Here is a 25,531-nt window from a genome sequence, read left to right on the forward strand (position 1 = left end):
TGCGCGCCAACCACTGCCCAGCCAAAATAAATAAATCTAAAAAAAGAAAGAAAGAAAGAAGAAAGAAAATGGGCTGTTCCCAAGGAAGGCCAGCAGGATAGGATCTCTTTTCTCTTTGTGGTGAAAATAGTCTTAGCTGTTCATGTACTTTTAACCCATTTAAATTATAAAAATAACGTCAGTACACAAACATGCTACCAGGATTTTTAACCCAGTGTACTGGACCTATGTGTTAATGTTGGTGGAACCAACACCTTTTAAATGTTAAATATTCACATCGGTCTAAAAGGCCCGTACTTATTCAGCCCTCCTGTGTGTCCTTTAAGAGAAGTAGAAGCAAGCTGGCCATAAAGGTCGAAGGAGATTTTTTACTAGCGTGATCTCTGGATGCATTTTCCTTGATCTGAATCTTACTTTCTATGGCTTAGAAAATGTTCGCAGGACAATGACTTTTTTTCTTTTATCGGACCCCTTCCTCAATTTAGAAGTTCTGTGAGCTCACTGATTCTTTGGTTTTTCTATGCCCTGCTGGCTGCCCTTAAGGGAGCGGGAACTTGGGCGGGACCCCTGGAAGTTTCTTTCACCTGTTACCTGGGACGGGCCAATGGCAGCGCGGGCTGCCCGCGAGCACCAATCCCGCTGCCAACCCTCACCCTGCCGCCACCCCCCAGTCCGGGCGCCCGAGCCCTCGGGGGAAGGGAGCCGTGGCACTCGGGAAAACTTCTGGACAAGATGGCCAGGCGCTGACTGGCTGGGCGCGCACGGCCCCCTGCAGCAGCGGCACCAACAGCAGCAGAGCGGAGGTCCATGGCGGTGGCCGAGCTCTACGCGCAGGTAGGGGCACGGGGACGCACCTGTGCACCTGCCCGGACGGGTTGGGGAGCGGAGGCCGGGAGCAGCTGCCAGCTCCTCTCGGCACCCTGTGGGTGGGTACACCCAGCGGAGGGCTGCTGTTCCCACGCCCGGTGGTTAGATCACCCAGACCCTTCCTCCTGCCACTGATGGGATCTAAGTCCCGCAGTGGGCAGGAGATTCGATCCGGCACCACAAGCTCTGTAACCAGCGTTGTAACTAACCTTCCAGGCCCTCGGAGTCTGGAGGACTCGGGCAAGATTGGCGGTGTTTTCTAGAATGCCGGTGAGCTTCCCTGAGCGAGCGAAGACCTGATCTGAGCACATGAACCAGCAGCCCAGAGTCCCAGGCCCCGGGTGCTTTTGGGCTCTTACTAGCCAGTGTAAATGTACATTAGCTCATAGTGCGTCTCAGACAGGCCTGACCCTGAGTACAAGCATTCTGGAAAACTTCCAGAAGCTAAGAGCTTCATCTTCACCCGGGGAAAATATGTGTGAAAATAATCGATGCTTCTTAAAAGAGCCATGAAATAGATTCTGCTACACTGTTGTAGGGGAATTTAGACCCTTCAGATTCTGACAGATGGGACTAGAATGGATTCACACGCGCGCGCGCGCGCGCGCGCGCGCACGCGCACACACACACACACACACACACACACACACACACGCCTTAGCTTACTTAGGGTATGTGTGTGGGGGGAGTATTATTTAGTTTTGGGTTTTGTTTGTTGAGGTTGTATCTCACTGTGTCACCCCAGGTAGCCTGGAAATCAGACTGACTTTATATTCAAGAGTTGTGCCTGCCTTTGCCCCCAGAGTGTTGAGATTAAAAGTGTGGGCTCCATGCTCCACCATGTTTATAAGACAGGTTCTTGCTTTGTGTCCCTGGTGGAATAACTCAGGCTGACCTCGGACTTACACAGAGATCTTGCCTCAGCTACTATAGCGATCATATTCCAGACATACCCCACCCCTCCCATCTTGATACCTTAAATTTCAAAGGCACTTTCACCATCAATGTGTAGTAGAAGATCCTCGACCTGATTATCTTTCCATTGGGGTTGGGGGAAGATTTTCTTCTACTTTGTTTAACAAATAAATTACAAGCACACATCAAACAAAGAGGATATCCCTCTGATGCATTTAAATCATTGCTGATCAATTCTGCACCTACATACCCCCATGCCCACCCCAAGCTGGGGACTGAATCAGGGGCCTTGTGCTTTCTGGGCAAGCACTCTACCACGAAGCTCACCCCCTCATCTAGATTATGTTACTAGAGACAATGTGACCCACCAGGTGACCCACCATGTTCTTAAGTCTTCATGTGACTATCAGAAAAAAATTAAACAAGCCCTGCCTTGCTGGGCATCTTTGGGGACAGGTGGCCGATCACCTGTTTTGAGTAACAATTTTTTTCTTGAAGCAAAAGTACATTAAGTAGACTTACCCAGATCTCTAAGTGCCTGTAATCTCAGCACTCAGGAGGCTGAGGCAAGAGGATTGCCTTAGGTTTGGGGTTAGCCTGGGCTACATAGTGAGTTCCAGGCAGCTAGGGCTAAGTAACAACGCTTTTTCTCAAAAATAAGTTAGGACATTGTGGAAGGGGGAGGGGGAGATGGTGGGGTGCAGATTTCTCTGTAGGAAAAAACACTGCTTCAGGGAGCAGAGAAAGGTGTTTTGTTTTGGAATTGTTTTGCCTGCCACGGTATTTTCTGGTTCATTGCTGTGAGAAATGACAAGCAGATGTCTGGTGGGGCCTAGGGAGTACCAGGGGGAGACAGAGCTGGAGCAGAGGGTCATTTGGCAAAGATGGGGTTTTGAGTGGAAATAGAGGGGTCAGGTGGTAGTTTAGCAGCTAGGTGAGCTGCTTCCTCAGGATCCCAGCCATTCAGGGATCTGGATAGATCCTAGGCACGGAGGGTGGAGACAGGAAAGGAGAAACTGGCCTGGGAATATCGGGACAAGGGACACGCCAAGGATGACCTGGCTGGCGTCTGTGTGATTGAGAACAGGGTGTGTGTGGGCAACATTAGAGCCATTAGAAGAAGGCAGTGTTTCTGAGAGAGGTTATCAAGCACTTTTTTTTTTTAAACCAGCGTTGTGTTGAAGTAGTAAGAGGACACAGGGAAAATGAGTGGGGCGTGCACAGCCTAGTGACTCTCCCAAGGGGAGCCCTCTACCCAGCTGTGGTCACTAAAACCAAAGCAGGAGCACCCCACTGCAAAAGAAAAGAGGGCCAAGGCCAGGGCAGAGAAGTGTCTGCCTGCCAAGAGAGCAGCAGCCAATCCAAGGTAAGCCATCACAGAGGAGGAGCCAGAGGGACTGGGAAGTACTAGGAAGAGGGGTTCCCAGAGGGAGAGGCCATGGGACAGGAAGCTCGAAGCAACCCACCTCTCTCCATTTCCAGCAGGCCTTGGAAATGTTCCAAGCAGAATTACTTGAAATCCCTTTGAGAAAAACTGGTCTGACCAATTCCCACTTAAAACCTGTGTTTTGTCCCTCTCAAATCACAACCCAGCCATAAGGGCCCTGTTGTGTTTTATAAAAATATAAGGAGAGACAGAATATGTTTGGTGGAGGTGCAGTCAGGTGTCGGGGAAGGGGGTGTCTCTGCAGGTCCATGCTGAGGCATCCCTTTCCCCTGAAGCTGCTCCTATACTATATGTGATGGTATTGTATAGAATTGAGTTTATTCAGGGCAAGGGGAGGGGAGTTGAGGGAATAGAGACAGAGAAAGGCAAAGAGAAAGAGAGAGACAGAGAGAGAGAGAGAGAGAGAGAGAGAGAGAAAGAGAGGGGAGACAGAGACAGAGAGAAGAGAGGGGGGCAAGCAACCCCTTTTATAGTGAGTCAGGCAAACCTGGCTGTTGCCAGGTAACTGTGGGGTAGCACCTAGACTAAATGCCAAAAGGCCCGACTCTGCATCCTCATCTAGCCCCTGCCATTTCTCCTAGCTGGCTCATGCCCTGCCCAGCATGCCTATCCTTCATAGCTTGACCTGACTGGTCACCACTGGCTCAGCACACTGCTTTGTTCAGGAGCAAACACACCATTCATTCAGATTCCATCTGAGCAGACCCTGAGAGGTCTGCAGTCAGCCCTCCATCCAGCACCGTGTACACTGTTAATATGGTCAATTCTGAGTCTCCTCTGATGACCACTAGCTTGTAAAGACCAGGGCACAATGAGAACACTCTGAAGGCTTGCTCTGTGCACACATGCAGGAACAGGAAATTCTATTTATAGCAACAGCTGTGGGCATGATGGTTATTTTTAGCTTGCACGAATATTTCTATGCACCAGACATCATCCTCAGAACCTTCCTTCCATCTGAAATAGTCTAGAAAAAAAAATCTGTGTGTTAAACCTTCACATTCCATTCTATACAGGACTCAAGATCAAGGAAGTTGTCTAAGGTTACACGGACCTGACACAGTCAGATCCTTAATGCCTCTCAATGCCTTGACCTGGGCCCCATCTTTGTCATCTTTAAGGAATCTAAGCTTTTCCCACACAGAGGACTCATGGAAAGCCCATCTCTTCTCTCTCTCTCTCTCTCTCTCTCTCTCTCTCCATATATATATATATGAACTCTCATATATATCTCATATATATATATGAACTCTCATATATATATCTCATATATATATATGAACTATAGAACCAACCCCAATGTCCAGCAAGAGAGAGGAAAGCCAGGCACAAGGCCCCACACACATGGTGATGGTCAGGGAGCCATGCAAACACTGTCTCAGAATTTCACAGTGGCACAGGAAAGGTCTATAAAGAACAAGAGCCCCAGCCGGGCAGTGGTGGTGGCACACGCCTTTAACCCCAGCACTTGGGAGGCAGAGGCAGGCAGATTTCTGAGTTCCAGGACAGCCTGGTCTACAGAGTGAGTTCCAGGACAGCCAGGGCTACATAGAGAAATCCTGTCTCAAAAACAAAAATAAAAACAAAAACAAAAACAAACATCAACAACAACAACAACAAAAAGAACAAGAGCCCCAAATCTCTACATGCTTGGCCACTGCTGAGAAAAGTGGTAGGATCAAAAGCTGTTCTAGTCCCTTGAACAGTCATCCCCTCCACTGGTCATGTTGCCTTGTCCCAGCTGCTCAGTAGGGGCCTGTGAGCCTGTGGGCTCCAACCTCCCATGCTGTTTGGTTTTTGGCAGAGCTGGCATATGCTTTTCCCAGAAAGGTACAGTCATTTAATCGTGTACCTGTCTTGCTTGACTATGAAGAATTCACGGGCAAGATTGGCAACACCAGGGTGGCATAGCTGTAGACACATGAGGAACTCGTTAAAAAGTTAGAGTCGCCATTGTTTGATCTATGAGTAGTTCAGAAAGTTAAAAATAAAGATGGGTCCAAGAAGCCAAAATGCCATTGACAGTCAGCCCCATCCACCCCTTAGCATCCTTCATCAGCTGGGCACACACAGACCCCTCTACCCAAGCAGCTCCATCAGCTCCATCAGCTGGGCACACACAGACCCCTCTACCCAAACGGCTCCATCAGCTCCATCAGCTGGGCACACACAGACCCCTCTACCCAAACGGCTCCATCAGCTCCATCAGCTGGGCACACACAGACCCCTCTACCCAAGCAGCTCCATCAGCTCCATCAGCTCCATCAGCTGGGCACACACAGACTCCTCTACCCAAGCAGCACCACCTCTTGAACTAGGACTGTGAATTGCCAAGAACTTTGGGGTCTGGTGTCTGAAGGTCTTAGAAATGCAATCTAGAGACCCATTATAAGATCTTGGCTGTGGGCTCAAAGATGCAGGCTGGAGCAGCTGGGAAAGTAGCTAGAACTCTCTAAAAAACAGTTTGCCACATGGCAGGGATAGAGATCTCAGAGAAGGGCCTACAAGGAATGAGTGAAGAGGAAGAAAACAGAGGCATGATGTCACCCATCTGGCTCAGGTGCCCTGAGCATAGAATCCAATCCAGGAAGTACAGCCCGGAGGAGAAGGCTCCTGTCAACACACATTCCATGTCAGCCTTCAGGCCATGTGCATGGTAAATGCCAGAAGCCCCTCAGACAAGTGGGCCACAGCTCATTGGTGATTGTGACGTGGGAGAATCTGGCATAATCTTGAACCCATATTGCATCCTCAAGGCTCTCTGGTCGTAGCTTTGTTTCTGTCTCTAGGCCCCTTGGTGAGGAAGCTCAGCAAAGGCCTAGAGGCAGCCTTTAGGCTCTTGGCCCTGCAGCAAGCTTGGCTGGCCATTCCAGGATGTAGGCTTCTGTCTCACAGGCCAGAAGCCTACATGAGTCATGTGAGAGTTGGTCACTCTGTTTGCACAGCTTGTCATTATTTGTCTAAATGCTTCAGTGAGCTCTCACTGTGGTTTAAAGTGTTGCCTTGTGGATAAAGGAATGTGAGGAAGGAGGACATTGGTTGTCCATGGAGCTGAGTAAACTGGAGTGTTTGCTTAGCAGGCTGGGTTTCAGGTGCAGGACTCTAGATCTCAGGCAGTGTATGGACAGGGACAGCAGGACCAGTGGGGGATGGCTACCTGGGATGCTGAGGTGCAGCAAAGAGGAGGAGAGTGGCCGTGTGCATTTCAACATTGCCGGCCACTGAATGATATTTGTACCTGAAATGAATCCAGAGGTTGCTAGGAGAGCACTGGGTGTCAGGCAGGTAGCTTCTGAGGGTCATCCTCAGAGCCACTCACATTTCAAGGCAGAAGTCACAAGTGCTGCTGGCATCTTGGTCCTTTAAGATTCTCTCTGGTGTGCTCTTGGCCTGTCTGGGTTTGAACTGGAACATCAGTAAAATGAAAGTATTGGCCAGCTCAGTGATGGCGTACAGTCCCTTTGTTCCTCTGAAAGCTTGGACCCAAGGGACCTCATCCTCCAGCAGGGCTCCCATCTAAACACCTCAACTTTCTCCTGTTTCGCACAACATCTGAAACAAGCTGTCTGCCGCTCTAAACTCGACAGGCAGATCACAGCGGATCATTACGAGGATACTTTTAGCTCTGAAATTTTATAATGGCCAATTCTTGTTACCCTGGGATATTGTATTTTAATGATTTGTAGTTTGTTGGGTTATAAGCAAATATTTCTCTTTTTTTCTTTTTGAAATATTTTTTCTTCTATTCTTTTCTCATACATTACATCCCAACTGCAGTTTACCCTCCCTCCACTTCTCCCAGCCCTGCCCCCAACACTTCTTCTTTCCCCCAGATCCACTTCTCTTCCTCCATTCCCCCCCCCAAAAAAAAACCATGTCTCCTAGGACACAGAGCATGGCTTAACAAATTTCTTTCTTTTCTTTTTTTTTTTAACAAATTTCTATGACAAACCCTCATATCAAGTCTGGATGTGTCAACCCAGTAGGAGAAAAAGGATGCTGACAGCAAGGCAAGAGTCAGAGATACCCACACTCCCACTGTTAGGGGTCCCACAAGAACACCAAGCTACACAACCATAGCATATATGTAGAGGACCTAGCTTAGACCCACACAGCATCCATGGCTGTTACTTCAGCCTCTGCACACTTCTATGAACCCTGCTTAGTTCATCCTGTGTTCTCATGGTGCCCTCTATCCGTCTGGCTCCTGCAATCCTTCCTACCCCTCTTCCATGGGGTTTCCCAGGCTCCACCTAGTGATAAGCAAACATTTCTAGTAGCAGGCCTGCAGTAGGAGATGCATGTCATGATGATAAGGATGCATGTGGCAGGTGTGGATATATCTAAGAGGCGTGTCTATGTGTGCAACACTTCATGCAGGTCTGATTGCCTACTGGGATAGGTTAGTCCTCCATTCTCATATTCATCCACTTTCTCTCTCCCCCTTTCTTTCCCTCCCCTCATGTCTCTCCCACCTTTTCCAACCCCCCTCTCTTTCTTTTCTCTCAGCCTCTCCTTCTCTCAAAGCTTCCCTACTCCAATTTTGCATCTAACCAAACTCCTTTGCTTACAATCTATCAAGGATTAAATCTACTCAGATGACTTAGTTATGATCAATGTTTAATGACTGTGAACCAAGACAATTTATGTTACCTAATAGATAACAATCCTTGTCCAGCCTGTCTAATATTGATGCCCTAGACTTCTTTTTTTTTTCCCTGTTCTATATTTCCTCCAGCCACCTCTTGAGACTCTTGAGCTTAAAGAACTTGAAGGAACTCTATAAGGAGGCTCTATCTTCAATCCCCATTCCAGCGTGAATATTTTCTCTGTTGTTCTTTGAAATGTCTGTTCATCCTCTACCCTTCCATCCTGCCTGCAGTCCATGAAGTTTCCTAAAGCACTTCAAATAACAGGGTACCCCAAAACTCCCTCTATATACTTGAGTAGGTATCCACTACCTACTCCCATGTTTGTTTAGTCCATTAAATAAAATATGCAGCTGGTAAAATATATAAATCTCAACCTTTTTTGTCCAATTTCCAGAGTGTTTAGGACCAGTATCAGGTACAAACTCTATCAAAATATAGAGTTTGGGATAGAGAGTTGGCTCAGTGGTTAAAGCATTTGTCATGTAAGCCTCACAATGGGGTTCAGTTCTCCAGAGCACATGTAAAAGCCAGAGGCCATGTAAAGTTACCACACCCCTACAGGGAGATGGGAGACAGAGAAGAGAAATTTTCCAGAAGCTTGCACATTGGCCGGCCTGACTTACATGGCTGCAAAGAGACCCTGTCTCATAATTTGATCATTCAGAATTTGTTTCTGTTTAAGGTTTACACATTTTCCTCTGTGTGGGTGTATGTACCTGTATGTGCTGTGTGTATGTAGTACCTGTATACAGGTGCCTGTGTGGGCCAGAAGAAGGCATCAGATCCCTTGGAATTGGGGTTACAGGATGCTCTGAACTTCCCGATTTGGGTGCTGAAAAGGAAACCCTAATCCCTGATAAGAGCAACAAATGTTCTTAACCGTTGAGTCAGCTTCCTCGGCCCCAAATTTGCTTTTTAACTGTAAACTTTGACTGTGTCAAAGATTATGATCACTTCACCGAAGGGAGTATTTTCTGTAATCATAAACTTGCCCACTGGGTTAGGAAAAAAATAGAGATTTGCAAAAGATATGGTTATTTCTGTTTGTCCCCCAAACCCAGAATGTGCATGATGTAAATACAGGCTCAAGGACTGGCCACACAGGTACAAGAACAGCTTGTCATCCTGAAAGCATGACAGCTAGCTGCTACCACAGGAGTCTGCATTGTGTGTGTGTGTATGTGTGTGTGTGTAAAGGTTAACCTCAGATATTGTACTTTCTTAGTTACCTTCTTACCTTGTGTTTTGAAGCAGGGCTCTTCACTTGGTCTGTAATTCACCAAGTAGGCTAGACTGGTTGGCCATGGATCTACCTGTATCTACCTCACCCCCACTCCAAGCTCAGGATTATGAACATGTCTTATTCACTATTCTATTGCTATGATGAGACACTATGACCAAGGTAACTTGTATAAAGGTAACTTGGATAGAAGCATTCAATTGGAGCCTTGCTTATAGTTTTAGAGGTGAGTCCATGACCATCGTGGCAGAAGGCAGACAGGCATGGCACTGGAACAGTAGCTGGGAGCTTTACATCCTGACCCACAGGCACCAGGCAGGGAGAGAAAGACACTGGACTTGGAATGGGCTTTAAAACTTCAAAGCCCACTCGCAGTGACACATCTCCTTCAACAAGGTCACACCTACTCCAACAGAGCTATACCTCAAAATCCTCCCCAAACAGCTCCACTAACTGGTAACTAAGCATTCAAATATATGAACCTATGAGGGCCATTCTCATTCAAACAGCCACAGAGTATAAGCCACAACACCTAGCTTTTCTACGTAGGTTTTTGGAGCTATATATAGATCTTCAAGGCTTACAAGGTGTCTTGGTTAATTTTTTTTTTGTAGAACATGATTTTAATATTTTCAACTGTTAATATTCTTTCTTTGTTTAGTGTGATTATTATGCAATGGGAGGAATTTATTTTCTGGTCCAGTCTATTTGGAGTTCTATAAGCTTCTTGTATGTTCATGGGCATCTCTTTCTTTAGGTTAGGGAAGTTTTCTTCTATAATTTTGTTGAAGATATTTGCTGACCCATTACCTTGGGAGTCTTCACTCTCTTCTATACCTATTATCCTTAGGTTTGGTATTCTCATTGCGTCCTGGATTTCCTGGATGTTCTGGGTTATGAGCTTTTTGCTTTTTGCATTTTCTTATGTCAATGTTTTCTATGGTATCTTCTGCACCTGAGATTCTTTCTTCTATCTCTTGTATTCTGTTGGTGATGCTTGCATCTATGACTCCTGATCTCTTTCCTAGGTTTTCTAATTCCAGGGTTGTCTCCCTTTGTGATATCTTTATTATTTTTGTTTCTATTTTTAGGTCTTGGATGGTTTTGTTCACTTCTTTCGCCTGTTTGATTGTGTTTTCCTGTAGTTCTTAAAGGGATTTTTGTGTTTCCTCTTTAAGGACTTTTAACTGTTTACCTGTGTTCTCCTGTATTTCTTTAAGGGAATTATTTATGTCCTTCTTAAAGTCCTGTATCATCATCATAAGAAGTGATTTTTAGATCTGAATCTTGCTTTTCCTGTGTGATGGTGTATCCAGGACTTGCTATGGTGGGAGAATTGTTCTGATGGTGCCAAGTAACCTTGGCTTCTGTTGCTTATGTTCTTATGTTTGCCTCTTGCCATCTGATTATCTCTAATGCTTCCTGCCATCGATATATCTGACTGGAGCCTGTCCTTCCTGTGATCCTGGTTGAGTCAGAGTTCGGCTGTCTTTGTGATCCTGTGATTCTGGGATCCTGAGTGTGTCAGAGCTCCTGAGAGTCAAGCTGCCTCTGGGACCCTGAGATCCTGGGATCCTGGGTATGCTAGAGTGCCTGGGAGTGGAGCTTCCTCTGGGTGTTGTGGGACTGGCTGAGGAGTTCACACTCAAGGTCTGCTCAGGGCACCAGCCCAGACAGACCTGAAGAAACCCATGCCACTGGTTGGGCAGAGTTCCTGGGTACCTGGGTCCCACTGGGGCCCAGTGCGTCCTCCTCACCTCTGATCCTATCCTTTTGTTGTTGTTGTTATTGTTGTTGTTGTTGTTATCAACTTGACCCAAGGTAGGTTTACCTGGGAAGAAGGAACGTCAGTTGGGAAAATACCTCCATTAGAATGGCCACTAGGCAAGTCTGTGGAAGGCATTTTCTTGATTAATGACCAATGTGAGAGGGCCTAGCCCATTGTGGACAGGATTAGCCTGGTAAGATGGCTCCGGGTCCTATAAGAAAGCAGGCTGAGCAAGCTGTAGGCAGCAAGCCAGTAAGCAACACCCCTCTGTGGCCTCTACTTTGGTTCCTGCCTCCAGGTTCCTGCCCTCTTTGAGTTCCTGCCATGGCTTCTCTTAACAGTAGACTATGGTCAGGATGTATAGGCCAATAAAGCTTTTCCTCCCCCAGGCTGCTTTTGGCCGGTGTTTTATTACAGCAGCAGAGAGCAAAGCTTCATTCATACTAGACAGCACTGTACCATCAAAGCCATATATCTAGCCCCAAATCCTTTCTAGTACCTATTCTTAGCCTCCTAGCACCCCTGCAAAGTGGATTCTGTACCATGTTATGGGTAAAAAGAGGAGGTACCAGGAACTAAGTAAGTAGTCTATTGATGGAAGACAAAATCCTCAACCTGAGTCTTATAGAAAGTTCCCACTTTCTATTAGGGAACCTTCAGATTTCCTTCCTACCCCAAGCTTGCAGTTTTTATGATCTGTTCATGAAGCTTTGAGGCTCAGCTGCCTATGAAACAGTACTGCTAAGCCTGGTGGAGCATTGTAGACACACTAAAATTTACCTCCTTGCAGCAAAAATGGAGGTGTTAGTATCCTGAGATGATGATGTGTGTGCATGGGTGTGTGTGTGTGTTCACCTATAGAGGCCAGAGGTCACCATGTTTGTTGAGACAGGGTCTCACTGGAATCTAGAGCTCACTGATTGACTAGGATGGTTGGCTAGCCTACCTTAGGGATCTACCAGGGTTATAATCACCTTGTCTGGTTTCTTACTTGGTTGTTGGGGGATTGAACAGGTCCCTGTGCTTAATATGACAAGCACATTACCTATGGAATTATCCCTTAACCTTGAGAGTATTAATGTGTGGGTTGATCCAGTTGACCGAATATAATCCTGCTCTGTGTGGGGATCTAATGATCTGTGTCTGGAGTTTTCAAATGTTGAGATTAAACCTCTCTTATCCTGTGGTCAGTACAACAGGGTTTGGATCCCAGATCCTGAAGAAGTTTGGAAGTCGGCTGAAATTGCCAAGGACTACAGAGCGGGTGACCGGGTCCTCCGACTCCTGCTGGAGGATGGCACGGTGAGGGTCTCTACTGTCCGTAGTGAATAATGACAGATGCAGCCACGGCACAGAGGGCACCAGCAGATGGTCCTGAGGGACAGGGCAGACAAAGGAGCCTGCCCAGTATCCAGGAAGGCCAGCTGGTGCTGAGGATGCCTTCCTGCTGCTCCACACCAGTGGTCCATCCGTCTATGCGAGGTTCCAGATTAGGCTCCAGATGTGTGCCTCTGCTGTGTTCCAACTGCTCAGTCTGCTGAAGAGCCATTGGCCCTTTCAGTCTCTGGGTCTCTCTCAGTACAGCCTGGGCAGAGGAGGAACTTGGAGAGAAGCAGTTTAATCCTCAGGCAGCATCCAGATGGGAAGAGGGAACTAGATCTCAGGGAGAGGTAGGAGGTGTCGAAGGAGACTGCAGAGCGAGAAAGTCAGTCTAGGATTCATAGATTATATAAGGGTTGGGAGGTTGTGTGGAGGGCACAGAGACAGAACCAGCAGTGGTGAAAAAGAAGGCTTGGGCTTCCTCCAGCGTTCCAGTGAGATGTGCTGCTTCAGAGTTACAGTCACTGGCCACCCCAGTCTTTTGATCACCAGCAACCGAAGATTTCGTATTGTCTTTAAGAAGCCATCCCTCTGAGTTCATAGCCAACATTGCCTTTGTGCTGTTAAACTTAAGTGTTCGATGCAGAACTGGATCAACTTTCTGTGCTTCTTCGGATCAGGGGTAGGCTGGGAATTCCTTATAAACACTAAATGCTAGAATTTACAAAAATATACATAGAAATATATACCACATACTACTTCCGGGCATCTGGTCCTGGATATCAGGCCTTCACTGGGATCTCCGAAGTTTCAGAGAAGGAAGGATCCATGCTTTGGGGTCAGACACCACCACTTGCTAAGTCTGTATCCCTTCCTCTCCACACACAGCGAAGGAGCTAATGACATTGTGATGTCACAGGTCCTGAAGGCGAGGGACTGTCCTGTGTGCACATACAGACATATAAGACCATAGCCAGGGTGCTCTATTGCAGGGCATCTTGCTCTTCAGCAGCTCCCTGTAACTCTTACTGAATGCCACAGTAGATCTTGAGTACCTTAGGCAGCTGGGTGAGGATTAAACCAAACCAGGGGCTGGGCCTAGGGAGGGAAGACTTGAGAAAGCAGCTGCTTGTGCAATTAGCAGGCTCCAGGTGGCTGTTCCCTGGCCAGGGAAGCAGAGAGAATGGCAGGCAGCCAGTGCCTCTTACCTTAACCCTTCCTTGTACCAGAGGACAAAGCTTGCTTTGTGTAGAATATATCACCCCTGCCTCCATCTCTTAGTTCATGGTTCCCCTCCCCCAGAGATGACTAGCTGGCTGATTCTCTCTCTCTCTCTCTCTCTCTCTCTCTCTCTCTCTCTCTCTCTCTCTCTCTCTCTCTCTCTCTCTCCCTCCCTCCCCCAGAGATGACTAGCTGGCTGATTCATTCTCCCTCCCTCTCTCTCTCTCTCTCTCTCTATCTCTCTCTCTCTCTCTCTCCTGTCTTCCTCCCCTCCCTTTTTGGCCCCATTGGAGAATCTCTTTATTGATATTCTTTTCCAGCACAGTGTGGAATAATTAGGGGCTGTGCTGGCAAGGCAGACTACATGTACACCTACCTTGATGAGGGTCGATGGGATCTGGTCCAAGGACTCTTGTTCACTGTCCTGAACTTCTCTAGCTGCTCCTCCCTGATGTGGAACCGACTACCCCACAGGGCGAAGCCCTATGTAGACTATGTGAAGTGCAGAGAGACTTTGAATGTCTTCCCAGCCTGTCTTGTTCAGGGCTCACCTGGCCAGTCATGGCTTCCTCAGTGGCATGGCTTGAAGCATATATAGAACATGAAGACTGAGGGCCTGGCATTTGCCAGGGAACAGCTGATCCAGGACTAGGTTTCAGGAGTGGAAGCTTGGGAATGAGAAGGCAGACAAGCCAGCAGGCCAACCTCTCTCAACCCTCCTTCCCTCTCTGGCCTGAGCTTCCCTTAAGAGTAAAACAGGAGTGGAGGCATCGGGATGCTGTTATTACAGCATCCCGATGGGGGGTTGGGGGGGATAGTCCTTTCAGTCTGGATGCTGTGAGGGATCCCAACATCTCCTTTCTTCTGCTCTGTGGATGCTTTGGGGAGCACAAGGTTTAGCTCCTAGGAAAGAAGGGGTCAAACTGGGGAAGCCATTCATCCACAGTTGGGGATGCCAGGGCTACCCTGCCTCCCATAAAGCTCCTTCAGATACTTCTCATCCTCTAATGTGTCAACAACTAAGGAGACACTTGGAAATTTCAGAGCCATGAGGCACCATAGGCTGGGTTGTCCCAGCAACAGCATCTTTCCATGTGTAAATTCCCAAGGCCCCTATGGTAGACATAGGGTGGGGCCACTGGATACATGGTCATTGGCTTCCTACCTAGCACCTTCCATCACAGCCTCTTCAGTTCTGAAGACCCCTTCACAGAAGAGGAGAGTCTGGTAGAGGGAGGGGACTTGCTTTAAGACACACAGTCAATGCTTCAATCCCCTGGCTCCCAGTTTTTCATTGCCTTGAGTAACCTATAAATATTATTTCCTTTCTCCTCTACTTAAAGTTCCTAAGACAGGTGTGGTGACACTCACCTGTAATCCCAGCAGTTCTGAGGCAGGAGGATAGAGGGTTTGAAGTCAATTTGGACTACCTAGTAAGACTTTGGCTCAAAAAAAAAAAAAAAAGTTGTGGGGGCTGGAGAGATGGCTCAGGGGTTAAACGTACCTGCTGCTCTTGCAGAGGACCTGGGTTCAATCCAGGGACCCACATGGCAGCTCACAGCCATTTGTAATTACAGTTCCAAGGGGGGAATCCAACACCCCCTTGTGGCTTCTGCAGGTACTGCATAACTGCCATGCATATACACACAAGCAAGCAAACCACCCACACCCATATACCCCTACACAAATAACCTCTTAAAAAGTGTTGTTGTTTTGATCTGGGTTTTGTTGGTGTTGTTTTAGTGTGAGAAATGCTTCTATGGGAGGAGGTAGGTAGGAGGATACAGTTTAGCAGAAATACCAAAGGTCCTCTATTTCCAGAAGTTTACATCTGTTTTTTGTTTATAGCAGCTGGATTACCCCGTTGACCCAGGGTCACTGCCTCCACTTCGGAACCCAGACATCCTGGTGGGTGAGAATGACCTCACAGCTCTCAGCTACCTCCATGAGCCTGCAGTGCTGCATAACCTCAGAATCCGCTTCGCAGAGTCCAAACTCATCTACACCTACAGTGGTAAGAAGACAGCAATGACCCCCGAGGCTTGCTGTCTGCGGGTCCCAAGCGCTCTGGATGCTGAGTTCTCAACACTCTTGTGTGTGTAAAAAGAGGTGTCTGTGTGAGGAGAACTGCTCACGGGACTATGAGAAAAAGATCACCAGGGCTTGTATCTGAGTCTCTTGCCATACCAACAACCAGCACATTTATTACTTCTTGGGACATTGTTGTCATTATTACATTTACGTTGGGACTTGCAAAAACACAGTTCATTTCCCCATATGTCACCCCATCCAGACATCAGAACAGCCTAAGATGAAGGTGACTGTCAGATAGATAACCAAGATTCAGAGCATTGAGTGACCCGACCCAAGTCAAGCAAAGGCTTTTAGTGAAGAACTGGGCCTTCAGGAAAGAGCCTGCGGGGGTGGGTGTCTCTTCTTCTATTTTCTGTTGCTGTAATATAGAATATCTGAGACTAGATACTTTACAAAGAACAGAAGTTTGGCTCGTGGCTCTGGAGGCTGGGTGCTTAAGAGCATGACACAGGCACCTACTAAGCATCTGGTAAGGGTTCTCTGATGTGAGACAGAGCAGGTGTACAGAAGCCAGTCTCACTTCCACAGGGGCTGCTGTGGGTCCCTAATCCTCAGGACCTCATCTGTGTCAATAACTCTCCAAAGACAGATCTCTATTAACATGTGAAGGGTTAGCAGTAAGTTCCCAACCTACTGACTTCTGGGAGGACAACCGTGGATAGGGGAGAACCCTGAAACCAAAGGCCCGCCATCTTGATTATGTTCTATAACCTATTTGCATCAAGAGTTTGACACAAAAAGAAGTGTGTATTTCAAGGGGGAGGTCACCCACGAAGGAGCGGATGGGATAAACCCCATGCAAGCGTGCTAGCCACACCTCATCTCTTTCCTCAGGAATCATTTTGGTGGCCATGAATCCTTACAAACAGCTACCAATATATGGGGATGCCATCATCCACGCCTACAGCGGACAGAACATGGGTGACATGGACCCACACATCTTTGCGGTTGCAGAGGAGGCCTACAAGCAGATGGCCAGGTAGTCTGCTGCCAGGCCGGCCTTCCTCGGCCCTGCCTGCACTCTGTGCATTTGCTCAACCCTCACAGTGAACTCTTTTGAGCTCCTAAGTCAGGTGTGTGTTTCCCTGCAGCCTGTTTGGCTGGAGGAAGGCCTACTGACTCTGCAGCATGAGATGTTTGTGATTTACGGTCTGCTTTTGATCCAATTTAAGGAGGCAGAATCCACTGCCAGCCAAGCACAGGTTCTAGCTGCGGGCTTGGATTTTAACCTGATGTCCTCACTTTGCTTTTGCATGACCCTGTAGAATTCTGACTTTGCTACTGGACTTTTACAAAAATCCTCCTGCAACAAAAGCGCTGGGTTCACGCTTTCAGCATCAACTTGGTACTCTCAGGGCAGCCAGTGCTATCCATGCCTGTCCATAGTAACCTAACCCCTAGAGTGCCGGCTACCTGGCATATGCAGTGGGCTAAAGGGAGAGCTGGGATTCGAGCTCAGATTTTCATGATTCAAAGTGTCAGCTATTCCTCCCATGACTGTCTTCTTGTTGTTCCATTGCCCCCGTCTGTAGGATGCTGAAGAATAAAAACACCATCCTAAATTTGTCAAACACTTTACAGTTTGCAAAAGAATTTTCACACCCAGTGGTCTCCTTCAGGTTTTGCAACACCAAGTTCACTGTATTGCTACCATTCCTCCCATCTTGCTCTGGACCTGCCTCATAATTCTGGGTATAGCAGCTGGGCCTTCATCTGGGAGGCAGACTCTAGCAGGCTCGTTTCTGCTCTGCGCTTATGAGCAAGGGAGCCATGGTAGTCTAAACAAGGCATGGCTCTCTCCTACAGGGAAGCCTAAGGCTTGAGGCTAAATTTCACCTCTTTCAAGTCATCAGAGACTGAATGATGCTTGCCCCTATCCATTAAGGGAGACCCATATCCACAGGGTCAAGCTATCTCCTCCATACCCTACTTCACATGGATTAAGAGAACAGATTGTCCTCCTGATGATAGAGCCCCCACAGAGCAACACTGCTCACGGGACATACTACCCACATTGCCTGATAAGGCTGCCCTACCGTTTTACTCTGCCAGCCGCTCAGCCTCTTACAACGGGGTCATGTTCCCAAAAAGGGAGAGAGGATAGATATCTGAGTCGCAGCCAGATTGCTCCCAATCGTAGCACTTTCTGGCTCCCGAAGACCTCCCAGAAACCTTGACAGACCTTCTGATGACCATCATCTGAAGTGACAGTCTGGTCATCATCAGTGTGAGGTCAATGGAGCTGCAGGACTATATCAGTTCCCAGCTTGAATCCGTGTCACTGGGATGAATGGACTGAAGACAAAATGGACCCGTGGTGGACTGGCTTGATGCCGGACTGAGCCGTCTGTCTGCCTTTCTTGAGAGACTCTTGTCTGCAACGTTTCTAAGGTCTTCCTTTCCTCCTTTTTGAGAAAAAATGACTGGGCCAGGACTTCAGCATCACCACAGAAGGCTATGTACTGTGCCCCAGGGCCAACTCCCATGACACAGAGTCCCAGACTCATACAACTGTAAAATTGATAAGTATGTCATAGGACTTTTGTGAGGCATAACAGAGAACAAATGTGAAGTGTTTGGCCGACGTCTACCACCTGAGTGGTGCTCATCCCACGTCAGCAGTATACCAACATAGTCCTATGGCTTGAAAAGCTTACAGCATTATTTTTAAAATATCTTCATTATGTAATAGTGTGTAGGCTTATAGAACACATATGTCCCAAATATATTTTGAATCATTGCTCTTAAAATAATATCAGTAGGATGTGTAGAAGTTGCTACTGGGGCTTGAGGAAGCTGTCCTGAGAACCTCTTTGGAAAGCTAGTCTGAGCCTGGCCAATTTCAGGGCAATTTAATCTATCTCCTGTAAACTTGGCTCTCTGTACTTAAGCTTACACTTCACTTCGTATAAGCAGTATGTTTGATGCTGAAGGACCTGCTCTCCTCCTGGGAGGCTGAACCCCCAGAACTTTGAGAACCAGAGGGCAGGCACAGAGCCTCTGATGTATGGGTTCCAGATAAACAGAACTTCTTACAAGCCTCAAGATCCATTCCCTGAGTCAGGAACATAGCCATTATGATACAATGAAGAAAGCTCATGGGAAGTCTGCACCAGTTTCCTGTGTCTTCCCACTATGGTTTCTCCTCTGGCTGATCTTGCTCTGAATCTCTTCCATGTGGTCTATCCTAGTCACAGCCTTCTAGTGGTTGATGACCTTGGCCATGGTCTTGGGGACATCAATCAAAAGGACAAATGTCAGAGCAGGAAACACTGTGTGTTCTCTGTGGCCACATATTTTAAAAAGCTAGAAGGAAGTTCATTGAATATTTGGACTCCTGGGACAGTTCACTAACATCCCATTTTCTAAATTAGGTAGGTAGGTAGATAGATAGATAGATAGATAGATAGATAGATAGATAGATAGATAGATAGATCAATAGGTAGATAGATGATAGATAGATAGATAGTATATAGATAGATGATAGATTAGATACATACATAAAACATACATACATACATATATAGATGATTGATAAATACATAGATGGTAGGTAGATAGATAGATGATAGGTAGATAGACAGATTGATGATAGGTAGCTAGATAGATAATAAATAGATAGATACATAGATGATATATGTGAGGATAGATGATAGGTAGGTAGATGATAGATAGATAAATAGATGATAGACAGTAGATAGATGGATAGAATGTAGATAGGTAGATGATAGATTAGATAGATAGAAGATAGATAGATTAGATAGATAAAACAGATAGATAAATAGACACACAGAAGGTAGGTAGGTAGGTAGATAGAAGGTAGATATATAGATGATATATATATATATATATATATATATATATATATAGATAGATAGATCAATAGGTAGATAGATGATAGATAGATAGATAGTATATAGATAGATAGATAGATAGATAGATAGATAGATAGATAGACAGAAGGTAGGTAGGTAGGTAGGTAGATAGAAGGTAGATATATAGATGATAGATATATGATAGGTAGGTAGATAGATAGATGGATAGATAGATGATAGGTAGATAGATAGATAGGTGGATAGATAGATGATAGACAAATGATACAGCCTTTTGTTTTGGTTTGTTGTTGTCATTGTTGCCATTATTCTTTTTGTTTCTTTGTTTGTATGTTTTAAGACAAGGTCTCTTGTAGCCCAGGTTGGCCTCTAATATCCTATATAGCTGAGGATGACCTTGAACTTGAAATTCTCCTGTCTCCACTTCCTCAGTGCACCATCATGCCTGGCTTATGGGGAACTGAGGGTCAAACCCAGGGCTTCATGCATGGTAGGCAAGCAACGTACTGGCCGAGCCACCTCTCTCTACCTCCTACTCTGCCTTTTTAATGGAGAGAAGTTAGTAGAGCTTCCTTATACATCTCAGTGCATCTCTCCTGTGTTGCTTTTAGGAACAATAGAAATCAGTCCATAATCGTGAGTGGAGAATCAGGAGCCGGGAAAACTGTCTCTGCACGCTATGCCATGAGGTACTTCGCCACCGTCAGCAAGTCCAGCAGCAACGCCCATGTGGAGGACAAAGTCCTAGCATCCAATCCCATAACTGAGGTAGGCTCAGCACCACTGACGAAGGGATGCTGAGGGCTGGAGGTGCGGGGGTGGGGAGGGAGGTAGCTCTGTGTGTGAGCTATGTTGTTGATGCAACTTCTTCCCTTAAAGACCCAAGGAGTGAGGGTGGCAAGAAAGGGATACAAGCTCTGTGGTAAGATTGGAGGACGTGAGGCAGAGTGGGGACTGCCAAGGTGCTCTATGCCTGCGCATCTGGACATTGTGTCATCAGATTTCAAGACCCCAAATGAGTACTGACATCCTGGGGGCAGTTCCCAGCCACATGGAGATCAGGAGTGTTCTTCAGCCAACAGGCATCCTCTCTCACAAACTGGCTGTTATTCGCTCTAGAGTTTTGCGAGGGGATTGTTTGAGCTTTGAGGGCCTAATGTCAGTTATAGAGTACTGACAGCTTAACCCTGGGTATATGCTAGCTATACTTTCATTCCTTTCACCAGTGGGGGGCGAGGGAGCCACCATATAGCACTCCAAGAGGAGCAGACACCCCATGAGGCAGGGGATACCTAGAAAGCACAGGGAAGGGATTCCCAAGGCCAGTGCTGCATGCCTTCCAACATGAGAAGAATGCAGAGAAAGGGCTTAACAGTGCAGCCTGCGTGTGTGTGGCAGCCTGCGTGTGTGTATGTGGGCACGCACACACACACACATATGCACACACACGCGCACACACACACATGAGCCCTCTCCCTGTTTCCCAAGTCAGAACCTTCAGGGACTTTACTGCCTGCTTTTTAAAAACCATGTGGGGCAGTATTCAACACAATGGAAAGAATAAGGCTCGGTCTCTAAGATCAGGACTCTGTGCTAACAGATGCACATTTTAAAACAAAATCATCACACAGACAGAGAGGGAACTGAGCACACCTGAAGCGCACAGCTACAGGCACAGGCTGGCCACATGGAAACGTAATTTGCCATCCAAGATAGTGCTAGAAAAGCAGTTCAGAGGAAGTGCCACATGACCTGCCTACTGAACAGCTGTAGCACTGTTTAAGATTTATGTCCCCACCAGACTATAAGCTCCACAAGTTAGGTACACTCTTGCTGGCCAAGCCTATGACTCATAGTAGGTCCATAGCAGATATTTACCAACAAAAGCCATGAGGATCTAGGCAAGAAGTATAGTGGATGTACACACGTGCAGATACACATCCACCTGGAATCCTAGCACTGGGAAGACTAAAGCAGTGGGATGCTAGGTCTGAGGCCAGTCTGGACATAGCAGAAATGGAGAGGTGGGGAGAGGAAGAGGAGGAAGAGGAGGAAGAGGAGGAGGAGGAGGAGGAGGGAGAGGAGGAGGGGGGAGAAGGAGGAGGAGGAGGAAGAAGAAGAAGGAGGAGGAGGAGGAGGAGGAAGAGGAGAGGGAGAAGGAGAGGGAGAGGGAGGGGGAGGGGAGGGGAGGGGGACAGGGAGAGGAGGAAGAGGAAGTAGATTCAAGAATGAAAAAATCAGAACTAGGTGGCAGAGGCTATGGTGTCAGTGCACCCCTTTGGTCTCAGCGCTTGAGAGGCAGAAATAGGTTTCAGGACAGCCAGGGCTACAGGGCTACACAGAGAAACCCTGTGTGGAAACAAAAGAGAGAGAGAGAGAGAGAGAGAGAGAGAGAGAGAGAGAGAGAGAGAGAGAAGAGAGAGAGAGAGAGAGAGAGAGAGAGAAGAGAGAGAATGAAAATTAGCCCCTGAGGGGGTGGGCAGTTTATACCACTGACTAGGAAGTCTGCGTGGGAGGGAGCAAGGTTAGAGACGAGCAAATGAAAGTGTGGACCCCAGTAAACACGGTGCCTGCATAACTGACACACTTTATGCTCCCTCCTTTGCTCCTTCCAACATTTAGTCCTTTCAGGTGCTGTAGAAGGGCTTACAAAGACTAGAGAGTTATTTCTCACAGTTCTGGGTAGTGTAGAACCAAGACCAGGGTGCCAGCACAGCAGGGCCCTCTGAAGACTCTGTTTAGTGTCTTCACATGACTGAGAAGGAAAACATGGACAGTTCTTCGATGAAGAGGTTTTTTTAATACTGGTCTGAAGTCCCCTCCCCTAGGGCTCCTCCCTCATGCCTTCCCCAAAGTCCTGCTTCTTAGCACCAGAACAAAATGTAAGGGTTTCAGGTCTCAGAAGTCTGGGCTGCTGAAGTAACTCATTGGATAAAGGCCTGTGCTGCTAAGCATGGTGGCCTGAGTTCAGTCTCGGGACTCATAAGGTAGAAAGAGAAAGCTGCATTCCACAGATTGACCTCTTGCTTCCCTCCGTGTGTGTGCATGTTCTCACACACATACACAAAATACTTTTTAAAAGAATTGTAGCCAGGCTACTCTTCTCCAGCCCCAGGCTCCTCCACCAACCTGCCCAGCTTCCATGAGTGACATAGGATGTCACTGGTTTTCATGCCTGTGATCCTGAACCCCGTGTGTTCTAGGCTGTTGGAAATGCCAAGACCACCCGCAATGACAACAGCAGTCGGTTTGGGAAATACACAGAAATCAGCTTTGATGAGAGAAACCAGATCATTGGTGCCAATATGAGAATCTACCTCCTGGAGAAGTCCAGAGTTGTCTTTCAGGTGAGGATGGAAGTATTAAACTGGGGCTGGAGAGCTCAGTGGTTAGGAGCACTGACTGTTCCTCTAGAGTTCAATTCCCAGCAACCACACGATGGCTCACAACCATCTGTAGTAGGATCCGATACCCTCTTCTGGTGTGTCTGGAAACAGCAACAGTGTACTCACATACATGAATAAATCTTTTAAAAACATAATGTTTAAAAAAGTGTTGAACCTCCTTGCCCTAGCTGTAAATACTGCTTATGTGCTTAGACTCAAGGGACCCCCTGTGGAGTCTGCAGCCTGTAGGATCCAGTCTAACGGGCTTTCCTTTCTTCTTCGGTTCTTTATCTGTTCTTTCTTATTAAAAGCAAAAGATGACATATAGATGTGGCCTCATGTGTTATAGGACTGAGAATAAAGGTTCCTGCTTGGACTGGGGAGAAAAGAAAACCTTTATAGCTTAAAAATCTGCTGTATCCTTCTCAAACATGAATACTGAAGCAGGCAAGGCCCCAACCTGGCTTTCCTGTTGGTGAGAGAGGGGATTAGAGCTGGGGTGAAGGTGAAAGGCTTTTCTGTGAATAAAATGGAGAAACTTCTTAAAATGCATTAGCCAGAACAGCAGGAAACCTTGAACATCTCAGAAATTTCTGCTTATAACCATGCATTTGCACAGAACATTTCCATGTAATAATGTTTTCCTGGGCTGTCTACTTGAAGATCATCTCTGGAGCCCAGTTCTTGCTCAGTGACAAGGACAGCCAGCTGTGAGCTGACCATAGGTATCTGTGTCCATCCTGAGAATCAACCATCCAGACGGGCATCTAGGGGCCTCTAGTTGAAACCCTGGCATTTTCATTGGTAAATGATTGGTGTAATTTGGAATATCTTTTTTTTTTACAGTCAGAAAATGAACGGAATTACCACATCTTCTACCAGCTTTGTGCATCTGCACAACAGTCAGAATTTAAACACCTTAAACTGGGTACGTGATGGAAGGCACATGAGCGTCTCTTTTTCTGAAGATGTTTAAATTCTTAGTTCATTTCTTCCTTAATATAACATAACTAAAAATACCTGACTTTGTCAGCTGGGTGTACACCTTTAATCCCAGCACTTGGGAGGCAGAAGCAGGTGGATTTCTGAGTTCGAGGCCAGCCTGGTCTACAGAGTGAGTTCCAGGACAGCCAGGGCTACACAGAGAAACCCTGTCTCGAAAACAAACAAACAAACAAACAAACAAACAAACAATGTTGTCTAAAAACATAGGATGGTCTTTAGACCTGAAATGGATGCATTAAGAAAATCAACTGGGCCGACTGTGGCGCCATACATTGATGGTCTCAATACTCAGAAAACAGAGGCAGGAGGTAAAAGTTCAAGACTAACTTGGTCTACTTAGCAATGTCTACGTTACCTAGTACTACGTAATGACTCTATCCGAAAGAGGGGGAGGGAGGGGGAGGGCTGGGACTATCTCAGTGGAGTGCCAGGCTAGCATTCATGCAGCATTCATTTCCCAGCTCTGCAAACACCGAGCATGCTGCATATGCCTCTAATCTCAGGAGTGTTAGGAACTAAGACCAGAGCTTTAGGGTCAGCCCTGCTTTTAAGCCCCTGCTTTGCTGTCAGATGAGGGAACCTGAAGGAGGCCTTCGTTTTCCTGACTGTCAACCTGGGTTTCTATGATATCCTTGTAAAGTGTTTAATAGAGCCCATTAAGTGTGAACTTCCTTTCCTGCTCCTTCCTTCTCCCCACCCTCCTCTCTCTCCCTCTCTCGGACAGGATTTTATGCTATAGCCCAGGCTAGCCTTGAACTTAGTACCGGGATGTAGGGGGAAGCAACCCTGCCCTGGCCTTTTCTTATTTCTGATGACCAGGTATGTCAGATTTCTGAGTTGTCCTTTTGGTTCCAGGGAGCGCGGAAGAGTTCAACTACACGAGCATGGGAGGGAACACTGTCATCGAAGGTGTCAATGACAGAGCTGACATGGTGGAAACCCAGAAGACCTTCACACTACTGGGTAAGGGACACCACGCTTGCCAAGCTGATGCACACTCCGAGAACATAAGAACGTGACTTAGCGGCGGGGGGGGGTGGGGGTGGTTATGAACACACCGGCTGCCCTCCCAGAGGACCCGGGTTTGATTCCCAGCATTCAGTGGGCAGCTCACAGCTACCACTAACTCCAAGAACAAGGAAGGAGACTTGTCTTCTGGACTCCAAGGGCACCAGGCACTCACAGGTTCATATACATGGAGGCCAACACACATACACATAAAACAAATACAATTTTAAAATAAAGATCATGATTGGCCCCGGGCGCTGACCTGGCTCTACCCAGACCCAGCCCCACACACAGGCATAGAGTCATAGACACAGTTCCCAATAGTGTACGGAGAAGCACCTCTTAGGGCTACTAATGGTGAGAGCCCCTACTGGGCTGTGGGAGGTGTCAGACGCCTCAGGTAGTGATTAGGATGGGGTCCGCTGTTTCCAGCAAAGCAGGCTGTGTTCGAGACTGTGCACACCTGCTCAAGACCAGTGAGTTGCTCTCTTCTCGATTTTCTGGGTGCTGCCATGTTAGACACAGATAGAGGTTGCCATCTGTTTCCGCTGTTCTGCAGCTCTTCCTGTCTTGCAATGTTCATTGTCGCCAGCTGTTGCTGTGTCCCTTGGTCTCTGCCAACAAGTCCATACCCAGGCTCCAGGGATGGGACCTAGCACACTCACTCCCTGGTTTCTGATCCCAGCCAATGTGGTATGAGAGTGACGTTGTCTCAGGACAGATGGTGACTCACTGAGGTTTAAAATTTGTTCACATACAGTGTCGGTGAGTGTCT

General features: G+C 47.1%; 1 protein-coding gene across 1 annotated transcript in view; it reads left to right on the top strand.

Annotated features, from left to right (window-relative positions):
* Positions 1 to 720: 720 nt before the first annotated feature.
* Myo5c (myosin VC) overlaps positions 721 to 25,531 on the top strand; it is an 82,718-nt gene continuing 57,907 nt past the window's right edge. The window contains exons 1-8 of the mRNA XM_031345248.1: positions 721 to 834; positions 12,081 to 12,191; positions 15,279 to 15,444; positions 16,359 to 16,503; positions 19,969 to 20,125; positions 22,561 to 22,704; positions 23,590 to 23,671; positions 24,604 to 24,711. Coding sequence (XP_031201108.1) covers positions 808 to 834; positions 12,081 to 12,191; positions 15,279 to 15,444; positions 16,359 to 16,503; positions 19,969 to 20,125; positions 22,561 to 22,704; positions 23,590 to 23,671; positions 24,604 to 24,711 — 940 coding nt within the window. The 5' untranslated portion in view covers positions 721 to 807. The remainder of the gene's footprint in view (positions 835 to 12,080; positions 12,192 to 15,278; positions 15,445 to 16,358; positions 16,504 to 19,968; positions 20,126 to 22,560; positions 22,705 to 23,589; positions 23,672 to 24,603; positions 24,712 to 25,531) is intronic.

The sequence above is a fragment of the Mastomys coucha genome, unplaced genomic scaffold (assembly GCF_008632895.1).
Source record: "Mastomys coucha isolate ucsf_1 unplaced genomic scaffold, UCSF_Mcou_1 pScaffold23, whole genome shotgun sequence".
NCBI classification, from domain to species: Eukaryota; Metazoa; Chordata; class Mammalia; order Rodentia; family Muridae; genus Mastomys; species Mastomys coucha.